This window comes from Myzus persicae, unplaced genomic scaffold (assembly GCF_001856785.1).
Source record: "Myzus persicae strain clone G006 unplaced genomic scaffold, MPER_G0061.0, whole genome shotgun sequence".
Taxonomy (NCBI): Eukaryota; Metazoa; Arthropoda; class Insecta; order Hemiptera; family Aphididae; genus Myzus; species Myzus persicae.
The window spans coordinates 337,484-357,765 of record NW_019101958.1 but is presented as its reverse complement, the minus strand read 5'-3'; the positions used below and the strand labels follow the sequence as shown (position 1 = coordinate 357,765).

Sequence of the window (20,282 nt, the reverse complement as noted above, 5' to 3'; positions counted from 1 at the left end):
GTTATGTATAGATAAGCCACTTGAATCGTCTCTGAATATTGTAACTAATACAACAACCCATATGACACATGGAAAATTACATGTTTTTTGTTTCTAGTATATGTTACTGTAAACACCTATACCTACTGTATAATTGAATTGATAGTTTAATATTTCATATTAAATCGATTATAACTTAAAATCTCGCCGCACTGATATTTTTTTTTTTATAGACATCAATAAATTTAATTACAATTTGCTATTAGGTCAATAGTAAAATGGTGTGAAAACCAATTTAAATCTAATTAACATAAGGTACTGGGAATAGGGACCGGATAAACTATCAAATAAAAATATAGTATATTTTCGAAAAACAAACAAAAATATAAAATATAAATTTCCACCGATTAACATATTTTTATGCACATTTTAATACTTTATTGACTATTATTTTGATTTACTAGTGTTGTATAATATTATTATGTCTCTCCTATTATGAATACACAAAATCATGAATTTGTTTGCAAAATTAATTTTTTTAGTTTATTGTGCAACGTATAGCTAAACCTTCAAATTATGTAACAACGAATTTAAGTTTGAAATTATTGTATTCGCATTTTTGACTCTTAATTATTTGACTTATTATATACATACGGCATTTTTAGAGAATTTCCTAGAGACTTTAGAACCTACAAATAATTTTAGGTGTATTAAATTTACAGCCTGATTAACAATTGGTTTTCCGGGGGCCTATATTTATACCGAAGCACGTTTGGGTTCCTTACGACGCATCCTTTTTTGAACTTAACGGTTGTCAAGCTTATCGGAATTGCACAGCCTCCGTAAATATTCGCTTATATTCTATAATATGCATGCACCTGCCATACTATGCAGTGTAATAAAATTAATACGTTTGTTTGCGATCAACCATTGATATATTTTTTAATTTACAAGTAGGTACTAGTGGTATTGTACATTAATTCATGTCGTCATCACACGGTTCGGCAACAATGCATTAACAGTGTCATCTGGAAATAACCGTACATAGATGATATATTGGCATATTGCATATGACATATTGTGGTTGCATTTGTGCAAGTTTTCACAAAAAGTGAACCAGTATAGGTAGAATAGGTTGCATGTTTTTGAAGTGTTAATTTGGTTGTACAAACCATCATCACATTTTATGGAATCTCAGACAGTTCGTTTCGAATGCTTACTATAAAAATTAAAATTGATTAGTTATAGTTGGACAATAAATTGATATTTAAAATATACTTGCAACATACCATAGTTTATTAGTCACTATTAATTACAACAATTTTTTAAATCACTATATCTTCCAAACAATTAGGTATATCACGGACCCTGCATGCCCAGTAGACCCAATATCTTTATTACACGACGCTAAATGAGTTAAAAATTGGAATTTTGTAATTTGAGTTTCATAATTAGATAATTCGATTTTCAAAAACAAATGATCCACTAAATAATTTACAGTAAAAAGGAGGTTTTGATTTTTGAAAGAAACAGACATTTTTATCGACACAGAACACTCCTTAAGTAGTAGAAACAATATGTCTATGATAATATATTTAAAAATTCCATAACCAGAATTCGAATAAATTCATTATTAAAGGAAATACAAGATTGAGCATGCGTGGTTAGTAACCATTGTGTATAGTTTTAATTACAAGTGTTTCTGCTATACAGCTATAAATTATATTAGTTGTATAACACCATCCCTGTTCAATAGCAATTGTAGAACAAAATCTGTAAGTCATGTTCGTGTAGTTTACAGTTCTACATTGACCGTCTAAATTATTATTTGGTCATAGGTATTGTTTAGGACGTGGCACCTGTATATGTTTTGTCCGTATTATTGATGTAAATATTATTATAGGAAATTTGCATTTGCAGCAGAATCAATGTGATGTTGTTAATCTTGATATTACAGTAAAATATATCAAATTAACCTTTTATACAATTTAAAGGTAAAACACAGATAAACTTGTTTTTTGTACTTGAATTTAATTTAAATATATTAAAAATCATCTTAATACACTTACTTTAAATTTGATAATAGGTTAATTTATTTTAAGAATAAAACTAACAACACAATATTGCTAGGTTGTAGGTTTGTACATCAGAGACAACATATACATACATCATTTCCTCTTAATATACCAATAACACTGAAATAAAAATGTATTGTTCTTTTATTTTCTAACAGAACCACAATATTATAAAAATTCAGACATGACGAAAATATTCAATATACTATTCAAATGTGGTGCTTGTTCGTCTATTTTTTCCACCATTTTATTTTTACAGGTTTTTCATAAAAAACCATTATTTTATAAAAACTAAATTTTAAAAGCGTCTGACTTTCAGATGCAACGCTCAGTTAACTTTGATTGTAAATTTGTACAAATATACGTGAGAAACTTTTTAACATAAACGGGCCAGACCCTCAATTATATAAGCTTATACGTTACTACTTTAGACGTCGTTAGTCCTTAAGGATTAAGTACAAACTTAAGTATATCAGTGTTCATTGATGTGTTCACATTTCTAAAACGATTAGTCAAGAATAGACTTAATTACTTTCTCTTCTCGTTTATATACTATATAATCCTTTTGGCACAGCGTATGAACATAAGTATGCGCCATAATTGTGTAAGTTATTATCTGTTTAACTAAGACTTATAGCAGGTACATGCTATCTTGTGAAATGTCCATTATTTGTGATTATTAATATTTCAAAACCATATGCTTATAGTAAATGTAAATGGTATTATAATCCTCTTCTATTCTGCCTCTAGTTTACACATTTATGAAAAAACAAATTAAAATGAAGCGATGCCACATAAGACATAAGTACCTAAATAATATTTTAATATTTTTTATTGGTGTATCTAAATGATAAAATGCACCAATAACACTAATATCAATAGTTATAAACACTTATAATTGGTAATATAAGAGAAATAGTCTGAAATATATTCCTAATATGTATATTTGTACTGATTACAAATTACCTTTATGTTCATGAAAAAAACTAATAGTATATCGACGTAAAAAATTATGAAAATAAAGCATTAAGAATCATTTTAATTTCAAAGCACCTTAATTATAATATATTATAACTACAGTGTATAGTGTATACCTACTGTTTATAGCAAATATGCATGAATATAAGTCTAAATCTGTTTAAAATATACATTAGAATATTTTATGCAAATATTAGGTATAAAAATAAATGTATTAAGTATTTAAACTATAGTTAATAGCTTAACCTGTGTGTGACTGACACGCAATGAATGTGATTTAGGTACATATCGGAGTTATGCATTATTAATATTAAACTTCATGAGATTTAGTTAAATATTTGACTATCAAGATATTGTAAATTGTATTATTATAATTGAATGATATTATTAATTTAAATTTATATTATTATTAACCAATTCTAATTGGTTAGATTAATGAGTGTTTATTATAGTGATTGTTATAATTATATTTTAACGCCATTAGTCAACAATAAAATCACACTCTGACGTTAAAGTTAAATTGATAATTTAACAGAATACAATCGCTCTGCAGAACACAATTCAAAATACATAAGTATATTAACTATTTAGTCAGTATGGGTGATAAATTATAAATGATGAGTGATGACTGTAGTACAAGTGCAATATGTGTATGTTATCATATTCAATTTTCAAAAACTTTATTACAATACATAACTAGAATAGGTGGTAATAGTTAATTAACGATTTAAGATAATAATATATGGCCTATACAAATTTTTTACTGAACACAGCATTTCTTTTGATCCCTGTATTTGTTTTTGATTAGGCCTGTGCGAAGAGCATCTATCCCCAAGTGATATTATTAATTTAGTTACATAATGTATTTCATGATATATTTTGTATTTTATTTTGGATTAATTACTTACACAGGAGCTAAAGTTGTGATTCTTCTTATACTGATTGAGAAAAGCTGATAGACATTTAGTGTCAAACTCTAAATTTTTAAGACCAATTTCTATAATAATGTATGATGTTGAATAAATATAAATATTATCTTGAACGGTGTAATAGACTATAATAGCTATTCTGAGTGTAGGTTACCAAAGTAAATGCAAACGAATACGTTTACTTAAATCGTTGCAGTAAACAAAAACAATATCATAAAAATATCGGAGAGTCTTAAGGAATTTCTCAGACGTTAATCTCCAAAGTATATTTATTTGCATCAATGGTTAACACGCTTCACATCATAAAAAGTAACTGTATGAGTTATTTCCGAAAACTATCTTCATCAATAATCGTATAGAAACTCATTGAAATATATATTTTGATAAATTAATGTCAGGGGAATTTTAAATCCTTTCATCCTTTCATTCCGTACAGCTTTTCCCCACTATTTTTCATTGTAACTCAGGGAAATATTTATGCATTTTATTTTCATCCGGATCTCGATAATGGAAAATATATTTATAAATAAAATTAAATGTATGTTTATTTACCAAAAATAATAATTTTAAAATTTTCTTTTCGGGTTTAAATGTACTAAATCGATAATATATTTACTGTCCATATATAAAGTAAATACTTATATAATAAACTATTAAACTCACATTGCAAATTCAAATAAAATGATTAAAATGATTAAAATACATGACTGAAAACTATTCGGTGTCAATTCAGTTTTTTCAGTATAAAAGTTATTCAAAAATACAATTCATCAATTTTTTAATATTTTTTTAAGGAGCCATCTTATTATGGCTCGGCTTACCTAGGCACCAGCAAACAAAATTATTGTGTATATGTTATGAAGATTTTCAAAATACAGAAGAAGTGCAATTATGTTTTTAATTATTTATTATTTTTGTCGACTAACTGAAAAATTCTGAAAACAGCTTTTGTTGATTTATCAATTTTTGAATACACATTTCTAGCTTTGCCGACTTTTCAAAATCTGTCCAAGTTAGATCAGGCTTTCAAACAAAGCTCGTTGCTGATTGGAGTTTTTTCATTTTCAGGAGTCGTGTAATATTATGGTTCTCATATTACATAGTACATACATACCTAGTTATTTAAGGTTTTTTTTATATTTGATTTGGCTTAACAAAACCGATAAAATATTTTTATGTGGAACTAATATAGATTAAACTCACCAAATTTCGATTTAATATAAAATAATGATATTATATTATAATTAAATGCTTAACAATTACACTATTATGATTTTCAAAATGCAATCTACAACAAGTACAGATATGTCAATATACGCGCATTTAATTATATTTTATACTACGAAATCCCATCACACAATGGTAGGCGTAGCTATGTTAAGCGTAATATAATAGTATCAAAATACAATTTAACACGTCAATGTCGTTGGTTTTGATTGAGTTATGGTAGAACTATGAAATAGTATTATTACTTATTATTCAAACTGGTATAAGTCAAACCTATCTGTAAAAACAGGGAAATATTGTTAAGCTCTCCAGTCCCGTATCACGTCATGTCTATTACATATATTAAATATTTACACCCGAAATTATGGAGATACGCCAATACCTTATAAATTCTCATTGAGTGTGTCTTTATTTGTTTTTTTAGAAAATTACTAATGAAGTCTTACACATAGTTATATTCCGTTTGCAAAATACCCTCGCTATGGTACATAAATCAGGTAAATGGTGATCCATGTATAATGTTAGACAACCATTATTTCAAAAACTGTTAACGTTTTTGAAAATATTTCAGTATATTTTATTATTTTATTTTATTTATTAGAGTGCTTAAAAATTAATATCGTTTACTATTTATAATGGCAGCGTATTTTTTAATTTCTTATTCCAAAGCAAAATATTTGCATGTGTACTTTGATGTATAAAATTCAAATTTCGTAGTAGCTTATGATTTATAAGTAGGGTGCGGATTTGTATGTATTCAAAATTCAAAAATATGTACATATATATGTATTTAATTTTATACAAATATTTAATAATTAAAAATACAGAATATGTAAAAAAAGGTTTTTATTCTTGAAAATAAAAATTGTAAAATTAGTATATTAAATAAGTAGGTAAATATAAATTATACAACACTACATTTTATTGCTATTTTAGTAACATTAATTATTGAGAATACATTCAAATTAAGTATTTATTCACTGAAGTTAGGATGCTGAAACAACATCTATTTCAATTTTGGAAATCATATTTTCAATGACACTTAAATTGTCGCAACAATATGCAGCTGCAGCATGTAACCAAGTACCCCAGCGAGATTATCACTGGCTCCGGGGGAAGAGGTGTTTGGGGGTAATTTTCTTTAAATAAATTTACATGACAGGGTGCTTTAAGGAAAATTTTTTTTAGTTGATATAAAAAATTCAACTTCGGAAAATTCTGATCTAATTTAACCTGGAGAAAACAACACATAATATAAAATGGTGATACATTATTAATTTTGTAAATAGCTCAATATTTAACAAAAATATGTAACACTAGTAAAAAATGTAAAAATATGTAATTAAGATTAAGTATGTGAAAATATGTAATATCAAACATTGCTTAAAATAATCAGAAAATCCTGTAACGTATTTCTATAAAGGAATCATTCGAATATTATCATGCAAGACAAATATGTAAATACATACAAATCCGCACCCTATTTATAAGTATTTAAAATAACGATGAGCTGGGTGGAGTGGTACTGGGGTACCCCACAAGCTGTTGGTCAACTACTCAGCTTATTTAAAATGTAAATACCTATAACTAATAAACCATACTCGACCAAAATTTGATTTTTATAGACTGAATAATGTTTTACTTCAGAAAATGAAACAAAAAATGTAGGTGTATGTTGTCAGAAAAAATATAATTTTTTTTTTACCAAAAATTTTGAAGGTAAAAGAAATATGTTCAAAAACGTTAGTATTTCTGAAATAATAAGTGATTAGTTGTCTTACGTTAAAAGGATCACCCTGTAAATATAGTTTAATTTTTAGGAAGGTATTATAATACTATTATATGTGTACAATATAATAACATCATTTGCAAATGGATTACGGCCGACGCACCATTTTCGAAATGTGATTTACCACCTAGATCAAACCGTACCTATATGTATAAATAATAATACGATACAGTTCGATACGTGCTATAGGGTGCTGGATGAGAGCGGTTTATTGGATAAGTTCAATGTATACAATATAAAATAATAAATAAACATACAAATATGGGCCACATGACCTGGTCATGTGTGATATGTAGGAGGGTGTGGGAGAGGTCGGTTTGGAGGCTTTGACGTTCTGGAAACTTGCGAAAGTCGAGGAGAAAAATTGATTAGCGTTTAGTGTCACGACGACAACGACGACGTCTACTATTGCCAATTCCTCGGAAAGTTTTGTTAAAAAATGTTAATACGTGCCAAAAAGCGAATCGCCTTTGCCACGGCCCTAGCCAGATCACGCCCTCGCGAAAGACCTCCCCCCCTCTCATCCTCAAGGCCACCCTGTCCATCCAACCCCTTCATATCGTGTACGTTACGGTATTCGCAACAAATATATTATATTCGCTGCTGCTGCAAGTCCCTCGCCGGCGTCGTTATAATAATATATTGTTATTGTTATTGGCGCGAACGCTGTCATCGGACGAAAAAAAAATACATATTAAAGGTACGCTGTGTATAATGCTGTGTGACATAGTTCACGAGAAACTAAATTTTGCTTATTCGCGGGTCACGTTCTTTTCGTCACGTGTTCTGCACCCGGGTGCGAGACTGGCTTCACTGAAAAGCGAAAGCTATAAGCCCGAAAAATGGCCACGAAAAATAAAGATTTCAGTCATCGAATAACACAACAATACTATTACATTATTATAAGTCTATGGTTTATTCTTCGTAAAAGACTGTGAATTATTATCCATTAAATATTTATAAAAAATATTATTTGAAAACAAAAACCATAGCTATCCGATTGGATAGTAATCCGTTTTTCTGATACTCATTAAATACTATATAGCATCACATTTCATAGGTTGTAAAATTCTACTCACTTCATTGTTATACAAGTAGGTACTATAGTAGGTACTATACTTTCGGGTTATTCAACAATATTTAGAACATTTTACAATTTTTTGGTTTCTTCTGTGAAGTGTTAAATCGTTTTTCTTAGTTTATAATCATCGAATTCTTTCATTTTAATTAAATAATCAAATTACGTAGAAAATTCTATTACATTTTTCGATTTTCAAATAAAATGAGTGTTGATGTAGTCATGTATTGATGTTTTCTGACATTTCTAAAGTACTTACTAGATTCATCTTCCCATCAGAAAATAAACTGAAGTTGAAAATCGAAGGATTATATCGACTACTATTATCGCGTGTCCATACACAAAAAAACACACCCACCGTTGCCAAATCGCTCCGCTCAGAATTTAAAATTACACTGTTATAACAAGGGAATTCTTTAAAAATAAAATCTATGCTGTTATATTATAACTGTTATAATATATAATGTATATATAATAATTTGTTGCTCAAACTGCATTTTTTTATCATTCAAATATACTAAGGCGTATGCATAAATATTTGATTATTATTATTAAATATTAACATTGTCTACTATCAAAACAAGAGGTCGTATTTAATAACAATGATAATTTTAGAATGTGAACTCCATTGTCCATCCAAAATATAAATAATAGGTGTTAACAGAGCTAACACTTTATAATATATCGTCAGTTTGAAAGATGAATGTAATACTTAGAATTTAAAATTAATTTAATTTAAAATCATTATTAAATATGATTATTTATACGATCGTATAACTGGAATATAATATTATATATTTATATTAAATAGTGTATAAGTAATATTATTTATAAATTGTGTTCATAATTTGAATAAGTATAATAAATATTCTTATTCTTATGCAATAATAATTATTATTATTAAAAGCAAAAGAAATATTACAAGCTATTGTCACATTCTCACCTTGAATAATAATATACTTAGATTACAGTCTACCCTTTGGCCTTCGGGCTTTGATTTATAGTGCAGTAATGATTTATTCTTAAATTTTTATGCATACCATCAAAATATGAAATCTGGTATTGTGCTTAGTGCCCGGTTTTAGTGATCAAAGTAGGAAAACGTTTTACTTATGCTGGCATTGTACACAATGGCTAAATAATAAGTAGACGAAGTAGATGAAAAATATTATTATAATAGCTTTACCTTGTGCATTTGCCATTGCCTACTACGATAACATTAAAATTATATTATTATTATTATATTTTATATTTTTATATTATTTTATTTGTTTTTTTTTTGAGCCTTATACATTATATTTTATTTATTTTTGGTAACAATTCGATTACAATAATATGGAACTTATAATTATTTGTTTGTGTTTCTCTTAAATGTATTTCTTCATTTCGATGCTCCTGCGGAATGACATGACGTTTTCTGGCTGACAGTCGGGTCCGATTTTTTCATACAGGTTCGTTACTTTATTATGTTTTTCTCTTTCATCTCTGCACTCTGTCACCAGATGTTTTACAGTAAGGGTAACTCCCCATGATCACATGGGGTATATTCCGTAGGTGGTTGGTTTCTTGCATATTTTGAATTGATTCCTACTGCGCTCAATTGATGTAGCTTGTCCACAAATGTTCCAATTTCTGTCGGATTTTGAGTTAAAACAATTATTGACTAGTTTTGCACAAGAAAAGGCTGGCAAAATAAATTTAATTTGATGTACTTTGGTTATTGTAGTTGCATTTATTCCATATTTTTTTTTTTATAATTTGCGATAGTTGCAGCTTAATGTCGCCATGTCGATTATAAGCTATAGGTAGCTTGTATTTTTTTCACATTACATTTATTTTAATATTTACTTGCCTCCCTCTCACCTAAACGATTTAACTAATGAATAGGAATTAGATATATATTTATATATGAATATAAATTAGATTTGCCTAGGGTGACAAAAAATCTAAGACCGGCAGTGATTAGGTACCTATTTATCTATTACCTACAGCTGTACTATACGGTCACATAGTAATTCTCAAAATCATATTTAGTTATTTTCTTAATTATTTTGGTTTGTATAAATTATTGATAGTATGATTACAGTTCGTTCTTTCCCTTTTTTCCCCCAGAGAGTTATATATAATATTATATATATTTTATTATAAAACGAAGTCCGTCAACAGGATATTTATGATTTATGATTCACCACCGATGAATTATATCATAGCACAGGAGTCGTGTTTTTATTTAGGTCGTTCCGTCCGTACACGAATATAATATAGGCCTGCGATCACAATACGCAAAAAAGTCGGCGGTGAGCAAAAAATTGTCCTACGGCTCGAGTTCCCCGCCTTCCTGCTGCCTACTAACTAATCGATATCGTATTAGTCTGTATAATATTATATATATATAGGTCTGCCACCGCTGCCTTGATTAGAGTGGACGAAAAGGGGTAAACGCGACCGGTGACTGGCCGGTGGGGGGCTTTTATCGGGGGGGTTATCTGGGGGATGAAGGGGTTGTAGGCGGACTCGCGCCCGTGGGAGGGCGGTCGACGTGCGCGAGCGCGGCAAGCACGCCTACGCCGGGCCCCGCGCAGGTAGGTCCGACGGGGGCGGTTTCGACCCGGAGCTCGCGGGGGGGAATATCACGACGTGCCCTGTTTTCTCTCTGGCGAAATCCATTCCGACGACATTCGCTCGTCTGCAGCCGACTGTCGTCTTCGAGCTCACTGCACTTTATCGCACCGTCACCACTGCCGTGCCACTTCATCACTCCCACAAGTCTTGATCACCGTCCAGCCGTGACGACAAGACTTACTGCCGTCTCAGCAGCGAAGAAACTCGTGTCTGAATAATCCGGTAAATACGCGACTCTGCTCATCGTCGTCGGCGGCGGGAAAACGGTCTACCGCTGCAACGACCGTATTATAATATTATTGATATGATAAAATCTATTACTATTATTATTATTATTATTAGCCTTAGTATTACGCAATCAGAACTCTTAAAATTATTGTATGATGGTTACAATAATCGTATCAAATAAACTGTACCGTTCGTCTTCTGAGTAAGTTGGCAGTGGCGTCATTTCACATTTTCCCATATTATTCCTTGTACTTATTATCTGAATGATACAAAAAATGTCCTGCTTTTAACGTTTTGGTTTCCAATTTAAGGGAATCCTCTTGTTGGTCGAAGAATTTCCATTAGTAGGTACATGGGTAGCCGGGAAAGTACATGTTTAGATACACATCATTTACTAACCTTTTTAGATTTATGACAGAAATTGATAATTTATATGGCATCAATGCATGATATATTATATTAGGTATACTATTATATTTAATTTTTATAATAACTCATAAGTTATAACAATGATAATCAGCATAACATATATATTATAGTATGAAATTATGAAATCGATCCATATGACAACAATATTAAAATGCATCACAAAACAACTCATAATATAATTATTTAATATTAAGTACAAATTCCGATCTCAATAACAATGGGATAACATTTCTAACTCGGCTACCCCCCCCCNCCCCCCCCCCAGAACTAATGACGCCACTGTCACTGACACAAGGAAATATCGCAAACAATTATTATTTTCCATCCATTTCTTTCTATAGGTTCGTTTTCGTGACAAATGTTGTAACAAATTGATATTGTTATAAATATATTTGTTGTTGTTATTCTATTATTTATTATGAGTTATTTTTGTTTGTCTCGTATTATAAATTTTATTTAATTTTATTGGCAATCATTCAAGCATATTATATAAGGTACCTCTTGCGACAAACCGTACGTCTTATCGAGTCCTGCCGCAACATGAAGACGTGTATATATACATAAACCTCTGCAGGCACACGTTAAACAAAACAACGACGTATATAATATTATAATATTATTATGTTGTGTGGGTACAGACTACACCCTAAACTTCCCCACCACTCCCCACACTGCAGTGTACACAACGACCACTTACGACCCTTCTATGCACCTCGCCTTATCGCACTTACACACGCACGCACACATACACTCGCTAACAAATTACATGATTAGCGAATATCATAATATGACCGCGAATAGTTTGAAACCCTTTTTTTCTCTTTTAACTGTTTTCAGATACTGCCGACCGCCATCGCGATGAACTCCAAACCCGATGGACAACAGTCCAAGTATCAGCTGTCCAAAGAAACGGCTGGACTCCGTTCAACGGGTAAGGATTGATGATTGATGATAATTATAATTTATATTATGATGTACAGTATAATATGAATGTGCTATAGTCCTATATGATATATTTGGAGATCGGCAAAAATACCTTTTGTGAAGACATTGAATTTGTGTCGATATAGCAAATTAAAATTTAGTATAGTAAGTGGTTATGGTAATAATACCATGATTGGTGTAATGGTGTGAATACAGTGATTGTATTTATTGAGCATTGTATACTAATAACGTGTTAAGTAATTAGTAATTAGGATGTTATTTCAACAAAAAAAACTCGTAACTTATGTTCTACTTGAACTTACTGGATACTATAATACTTAATAATTACAATCTGCCTTTTGAGTTGTGTTAATATCGCATTTGTGTCATTTCTTGTAATTATTAGAACAGTTTAGGAACTCAAGTTGGAAAGTGTACGTACTAATTTTTGTTTATTTTATATTATTTTTTATTATAGGCACTTAATAAAATATTGTCCTAATAGAAATCTAAGAAAAAACTCAATGATACTCCCTTATGGATGGTAAAGAAAATTGACAATTTATAATTTCATAAGTAACAATCAGCATTAGAGTTATGTTTTTTAAATACCTAGTTAAAGACATTAAAGTTGTTTTAATAGTTAAACGATGAGTTCATTATAATTGTCAAAATGAATAAATAAACATAACCAAAATAACAGATATGTATGATTTTCTAATACAAATAATTTAAATGTATAAACAATATTCATAATAGTAGGTAGCAGGGGCGTGCCTAAGGGGGGGGGGGTGTTCAATAAGTACATTTTTTAATTTTTTACCACCTACCTATAATATTTAATATATAGTTAATAAATATTAATATTAATTAAAAAATCGTTAATTTTAAAATGTATTTTCACTATTTTTGTTTGCAACTTAACTTATTTAATTATTTAGCTTTGTTTAAAAGTTTGTCATAGAGATAGCTTGGTTCTCAGTATATGAACATAGCCATGTAGAAAATTTAAACTATAATTAGAATTTTAAATATTGTGATAAACGACTAAGTACAGGATCTACATATCTAAGTACATATCTACAGAATATGAAAAAAATTGTAAGATAATTAAGTGCAATGTATTGTATTGATGAATTTAAATCACATTGTTACCGGTTGTCTTTCATTCCTATTCAAGTCTCTAACAAGTAATAACAACAAGTTTCCAATATGATTTTTCAGACCAATGTCAAACATCTCAAACAAAGTCCTGTCTTAACAACGATACTTACTGATACATGTTTAATGCCTTTGTTAGCCAAGTATCTTTCAATATGAGACTTATCATAACTATTGACAACTTAGTTGAGCACTGTTAACTTTATAAAATATCAGTTATGATTAAATCTATTAAATTGAATTATTCAAAATAGTGAACGAAAACACAAAAAACTACAATTACAAAATCACTATACTTTTTTATATTACTTGATATTATTAATTTCACAATTTTGAATACATCTTACGCTCTTAATATATACGTTAAAGTCGATTTACTTTATTTTAAGCAAATACGTTTTTTAGTATGTATAATATTATAATATGTTTAAAATAATAAAATGTAGGCGGTATATAAATTGTATTTAACCGAGACTATATTCGTAATACAATTTTTGTATTTATTTCTCGAACTCGCTTGTTGGCTTAACTGACATAATATTATTCTCATGTGGAAATAAAACATAAATATACTTTAGCTGAGTCTCGTACATGAATATTATGCAAAGGCAGTGCACACGGGATTAGGTCACAGGCTTACACTCTCGCATATATATTATAATAGTACACAAATATATTTATGGCAACAACTGTGCTTTGCATCATTCTGTGCAATGTCCCGTTCGTATCCAAGCAACGGTTACCGTAATATTTCTGCCTTTTTCAGGCAAATCATACGTTTTATTTACACGTTTCCTCGGTTATGTGTACGTGCGTACCATATTTGAAAAATCGGTTCACTAAAAACATGAATCAGTTTCTGAGAAAGTTCTGCTCTGGCTTGTTGTAACTTAAAGAAATTACATATATTGAATTATGTGTAGGTACCTATATGCGTTTTGATTCTATTACAATATTTATTTTTTCTTGCTAAAACCAAATTTATATTATTTCGAACTTTGGTATCAATATTAAATCTAATTATTATTACTTAGTATTGATACATGGATCTTGTGAATTTTCTATGAAAACGATTTAGTGGGAAAAAAATATCTTAATTTCGGTTTAATAACCATACAAATATTCCGATTAAAGGTCCCCACACACCGCAACGATGAAATAAGTCCTGACACAATTCAAAGCCGAGACGAAAGAATTTTACCTCCCCTCCAGTGTGTGTATTTAATATTTATATTTTTACATCTCAGAGTTCTCATAATCACCATCATTTATTTTTAATTATATTTTATTTTAATTATTTTTTTCTTTGTATAGGTACTTGCTATATTTCTCTATAGTTATAACTTAAAAGTTTCTAGGATCTGTACAATATAACCTAGTAAACTGTATTTATATCAGTCCAACAATCCGCTTTTCAGAACCGGCACTTGTAGTGGGAATTAGCCAACCAACTACTCTTCAACTGGTTATAATTAATTAAGTATAAATAATATACTATAATTATTAATATCGACAGTAAATTGTTTCAAAATAACGAGGAAGGTGTGTTTCAATATGTATAATCTGTTATAAAAACTAACTATACATTTAATTAAAAAAAATTACAATTACGATTATTTTAATAACTAATATATTATATAGGGTTAGGGTTAATCAGGCAGGTAGATGTATGCAAGTGATTGTTAAAAAGAACAATAATAAATAATAATTGTATTTCATCTTAAAAGTATTTAATAATATTATATTATAGTTTATTTTTATCAAAAAAATCAATCATGAGATCAAATTTACATAATGTAATATTTTTCAATTTTATAATATACGCTTATAAGACATTTCAACACTTGTCTAAGTTAGTTTATTTGACATTGCTGTTGATGTATTATGTACAGGTATACAAGTAGGTATCGTAAACTTTTAAAATTTAAATTCCATAAAGTTTTTGAAGAGTGACAGAAAATTCATGAGTGTTAAGAAAAATGTCGTAAGAAGTTGATATTTATTATAATAACGAGCACAAAGTTCAATCATATAAAATGTCTTGAAAGTTCTTGATAAAATACAGACAAATTTAACAGGCTTGAAGTTTGAGAAACTTTGTTTTGATAAAGTAGGTAGGACAGAAACATGGACAGTGAGATTTTTTTCAAGCAAATTAATGAATACCCATACTAACAATATTACTTAACAAAGTTCAGAGAATGCAAATCGAAAAGCAGTACCTATTTTAGCCTATTGGATACTCAATAAAATTTACTATAACAAAAAAAGAAAAAACATCCAACCTTTTTTATTCGACGTAGTACGTTTTAGAATGGGACAATTTAAATACAGCAGTGTATCGATTTTCAATATTCTTTTCAATATACCACCTACAAATACAGACGGGACCAACAACCTTATTGTCACCTTAATTAAACAGATACTGTAGTTGCCTTTGCAGTACAGCACTTCCTTCGAATCATTAATGAGCATCTCTAAATTCATCATCAGAATACTTGTTATCGTTGATTTTTCTTAGTATTTAGTAAACGACGACTAAAAGGCTCAAGTACATAATTTATTCTATGAGCCTACCAAATCATATTGAATGTTACATTGATGACGGTGAGTTATAGAGAACGACTTGTCACCTGAACAGAAATAAATAATAATAGTGAGCGGGAGTCTGGAGGTAATGTAAACGAGTACGCAAGACAATAACCATAATATTATTAACCAGTTGGTACAACCGAATTATGGTTGTAATACATTGATAACATATGCCTGTACAATTTTCTCGTTTATTCAGTCGTGTAGTAATAATAATAATAATAATAATAATAATAATAATATGTTATTACACCTATTTGTAAATATAAATCATTTCTCGTGCTTAACGCATGCAGGACCCATCTCGGACCCCGAACAGTGTGGGTGCAGTGTATATATTTGTAATAGTATCGAAGAGATTATGCAGTTGACGACCAGATTGCAAGTCTTGTTTATCAATGACGAAAATGAGGGTGGTCTGGTATACCCGAGGGTCGCGTATAGGAGATTCGCGGGCCGCGTGTGCATATAAATATGACTTTTTTCCCTTTCCCCAACAACATATCGGATAAAAGACCTAACCTATGCGCACCGTAAGTGAAATGTTTATGGCGCGTGCACCAAACCGAAGTGTGTGTGTGCATAGTATCTTTTCTTATATTCCTTTTGCTTTTTTATTATTATTATTATTATTATTATTATCATCATCCAAAGTCTCTCTCTCTCTCACTCACTCACTCTCTTTTTTCGCGTTTATCTTTTCCCATCAATCTTGCACAAATCCTCGTCGATGAGGGTTACCGGCGAGTAATTTATTAGACTATCAAAACCAAAACCTCTTTTATAGTGCGAAAACACTCGCGTCCCAAAGTCCCCGGTGCGGTCCCGTCCGCCCTTACACCACCCCCGTCCGGAGGATTATTGCCAGGTCTTGCCGCATATACAAGACCCCTCTTTTATATTAATATGACTACTTACTGCCGGCTTAATGTGTCTTTTATTTACACGCAATGATTAATTGATTTTTTAGGCGCGATCGACGTGTCGTTTGAACCGCGAATAACAAATGACACGTGCTCTCGCCACAAAATACCGACGGCCTTTATATTTTTGTTCCTCTTACGACTGCGTCTTACTGATGTCATATCGTTTATATAATAATAATATAGTCGTACCCAAAAACCGATACTTTTCTTGACGCACACACCCCCGTTTCACCAACCTCTGAAAATGCAGTGTTCAATTTATTATTAATTTTAAATGGTACCTATATAGTATAGGACATGGGTAAACATGGTCAACCGTACCTGCAATAAATGGTCATCGTATCATTCTCGTTGCCGTGTTCAATTAGGTTTAAAATGTCGTCTAAAACGCATGCGTATTGTGAAATATATAATCTGACGTAGCTATGGGTGTAATAATATAATATTATGTTTATGTATTATTACTATTATTAGAAGGCACTTCCTGTAACCTGTGTGACAAACATGTTGAGTGATTGACGAGTAAGCGAAATAATGTTACATAGACTATTCGAAATCGCTGTATTAATTTGAAGGGTTGGCTACATGGCTTTTGTCTCGAAATAGATTTATCTTGGTACCTACGACGACTACCATACAACAGTCAATAATGGGTATAGATAGTCTTTGAAAATTACTAGTACTTCTGTCGAGCATATAATATAAACGATTTATCTTACGACATCGGACATGACTATTGTCTCGAACAAAACACGAAGTGTGACGCAAAACTCTATACCGACATTCGTCTAGGGTTCTAGATGTATCTTCGTTGCATTCCAGCCGATTAGTCAATTTAATGGACGTTTTGCAGGACATTCCGCAGCGCAATAAACCGACGGTGGCAGTCAGGATATCCTATTCCTTCGCCGTAGATAAACCGAGTGAGACTACTAATAACTACATCGGTCGCAATGGTTGCATTTCCGGATTTTTGGCCTAAAGGTTAGGTTATGTGGTTGAGAGAAGTTTCGTTCGCAAACTGTGACGTATCGGTCGTTCTAAATTCGAATTTATTGACCACTGATGTAATTAAACTGCACCGACGAATATGCAATTATTTATCATACTGACTCTGCAATCGTCATAAACGATTTTCTAGGCGATTTAATATTAATTATAATGGCGTGCATTTTGTTTAAAGTTTTGAGTTTAATCTACCAGTAATGGTGGGCCGTTGTGAATGTTTGTTGATGTAGATATATTAGTAGGGTATTACTGAACCGAAATAAAACAATTCCAAACAAAATTAAATATTATGACATATGTGTGTGCGTTGCAGGTGCAAGACGCCTAATTGGTTGACGATGAAATATAAACAAATATTATATCCATTTATATTCGTAAAATTTGCCTCGAGTATTCAAATAATACATATACATGCCTATGAGTGAATTTTTTAAAGATTAAAACTCAATTCATTTTCAAGTATTTCCGTTTTGGAAATTATACATAGTTTATATTAAGGAAAGTATAGTGTACTGGAGACGGCCCGTCAAACTCTGATATTTTATAAGATATTTATTTCATTGATCACATCCATGTTCACAATCCCCAAAATTATTAACTATTTTAAATCATATATGTAATATTGTTATTATTATTATTATTAAGTATGAAAATTCATAAGTTATAAGTACTTTGTATTATGTTTAGAAAACAATTATATACGTATGTAATGCCAAAAAAAGTTTTCAAGTCCCACTAACAATAAATAATTTCTGAATTACAACAAAAAAAAACTAAAATTGATGTCCCATTAACTATCCTATTTCGTTAAAATTCGAAATTCAAATGACTATAAAAAAATTATGCATATTTTCGAAATGTGTAAAAACTTAAGCAACATTGTTTAACATTTTCAAACCTGAACTATATAAATTTAAAATGGTAAACATTTTCAGCTAAAATACAATTACAAGAAAATGGCAGTGATTTTGACAATTTTTTTCAAAATTTGAACTTCAAGGTTTTTTAACAAAAAATAATACCTAATATTATATTTTGAGGGGAATGATGAATGTATTAATTTTACAATGATGTGTGTTTTTTTATTTTTCGGTAAAATTTTTTTCGCTGTCAAAAAACTTGAAAATCGAATGCAAGGTTTCCTCATAAGTTGCTGTTAGTGGTAATACAAAAGAAAGTTGAGTGTAAATCCACAATAATTTTTTGTGAGCGTTTGACTTCAGAATTTTGAAAAAATTCATAAAAATCACTAAAATTTGCAAATTATTTTGAGTTAGAAATTCATAAAAAATTGTCTTTTTATATCTTAGTTTTTAAAAATTAATACTAGATTCCTTATAAGTTTGTCTACCTTTATCAAAAAAAGTTCTACTGGAAAGTTAAATTAAATTTTATTATCAAATTGTTATATGAGCGTTTGAAGTTGAAATTGTTACAACATTGGATATTCACTCGATTTCTCATATAGCGATTTTCTTATTTTGTTGTAATTCAAAAACGAATAACTGGAGATACTTGAAATTGACACCATGTGTTTATTTTATCATCAATTCATATACTTGATTAAATTTTCAAAATATTGTGACTAGTTTTGAGTTGTTTACGGACATTTTCAATTTTCAACTTTTTTTAGTTTTTTTTCTATAAATGTCAATACAATTTTATTTATTGAGTCAAGAGGCTTGACAATTTAATAAAAGGCTCCTGATAAATTATTACAATATCAGTTGAAAAGTATTAAAAATATATAGGCACAAATTTTTTTTCATAAGCTTCTAAAGTATCAAATTGAAAATTTACAAGTCATTTTGTAATTGAATATTTATAAAATGTTCAACTTTTTCAGGTAAGGATCAAAAATTTAAAACAAAGTTGCACACAAGTAGTTAATTCTGTAACCAAAAAATCGAAAAAATTTATAAACACAGTTTGTTTTATTGTTATTTTATGGTCAAATTTGGACGAAATTACTTATTATTAAATAACCAAGACTAGTAATTTGAGTTATTTTGTCGTAATTTAAAAATTTTAAAAATATTATTCATGGATACTTGAAACTTGTAGAGTATATTGTTATATTTATATACACAATGACATTTTCAAATGTAATTTATTTGACAAAAATTAATTTAACCTACACCTAATGTACAGCACAACGTTTCCTGATCTCAACTTTTTTTTACAGCATTTATAAACGTTATTCGTCTGTAGACTGCAGTTTCCGGAATTTTTAGTATGTTCGATTTATGTTTTGACATTTGGAGTGTACGTTATAACTAACAATTGATAATCCTCAGGGGCTACGATTTTCTACGAGTTATCAAAGTGCAAACCTAA

The 20,282-nt window shown here is 29.8% G+C and overlaps 1 protein-coding gene across 3 annotated transcripts in view; it reads left to right on the top strand.

The window, feature by feature from the left end:
- LOC111030856 (glutamate decarboxylase) overlaps nucleotides 1–20,282 on the top strand; it is a 98,700-nt gene that overhangs the window by 20,748 nt on the left and 57,670 nt on the right. For 2 of the 3 annotated variants that reach the window (XM_022310552.1, XM_022310551.1), the window contains exon 2: nucleotides 12,172–12,265. In XM_022310552.1, the coding sequence (XP_022166244.1) occupies nucleotides 12,172–12,265 (94 nt within the window). Of the gene's footprint in view, nucleotides 1–10,723; nucleotides 10,900–12,171; nucleotides 12,266–20,282 lie in introns of those variants that run through there. The other variant, XM_022310553.1, reaches the window with a different exon arrangement.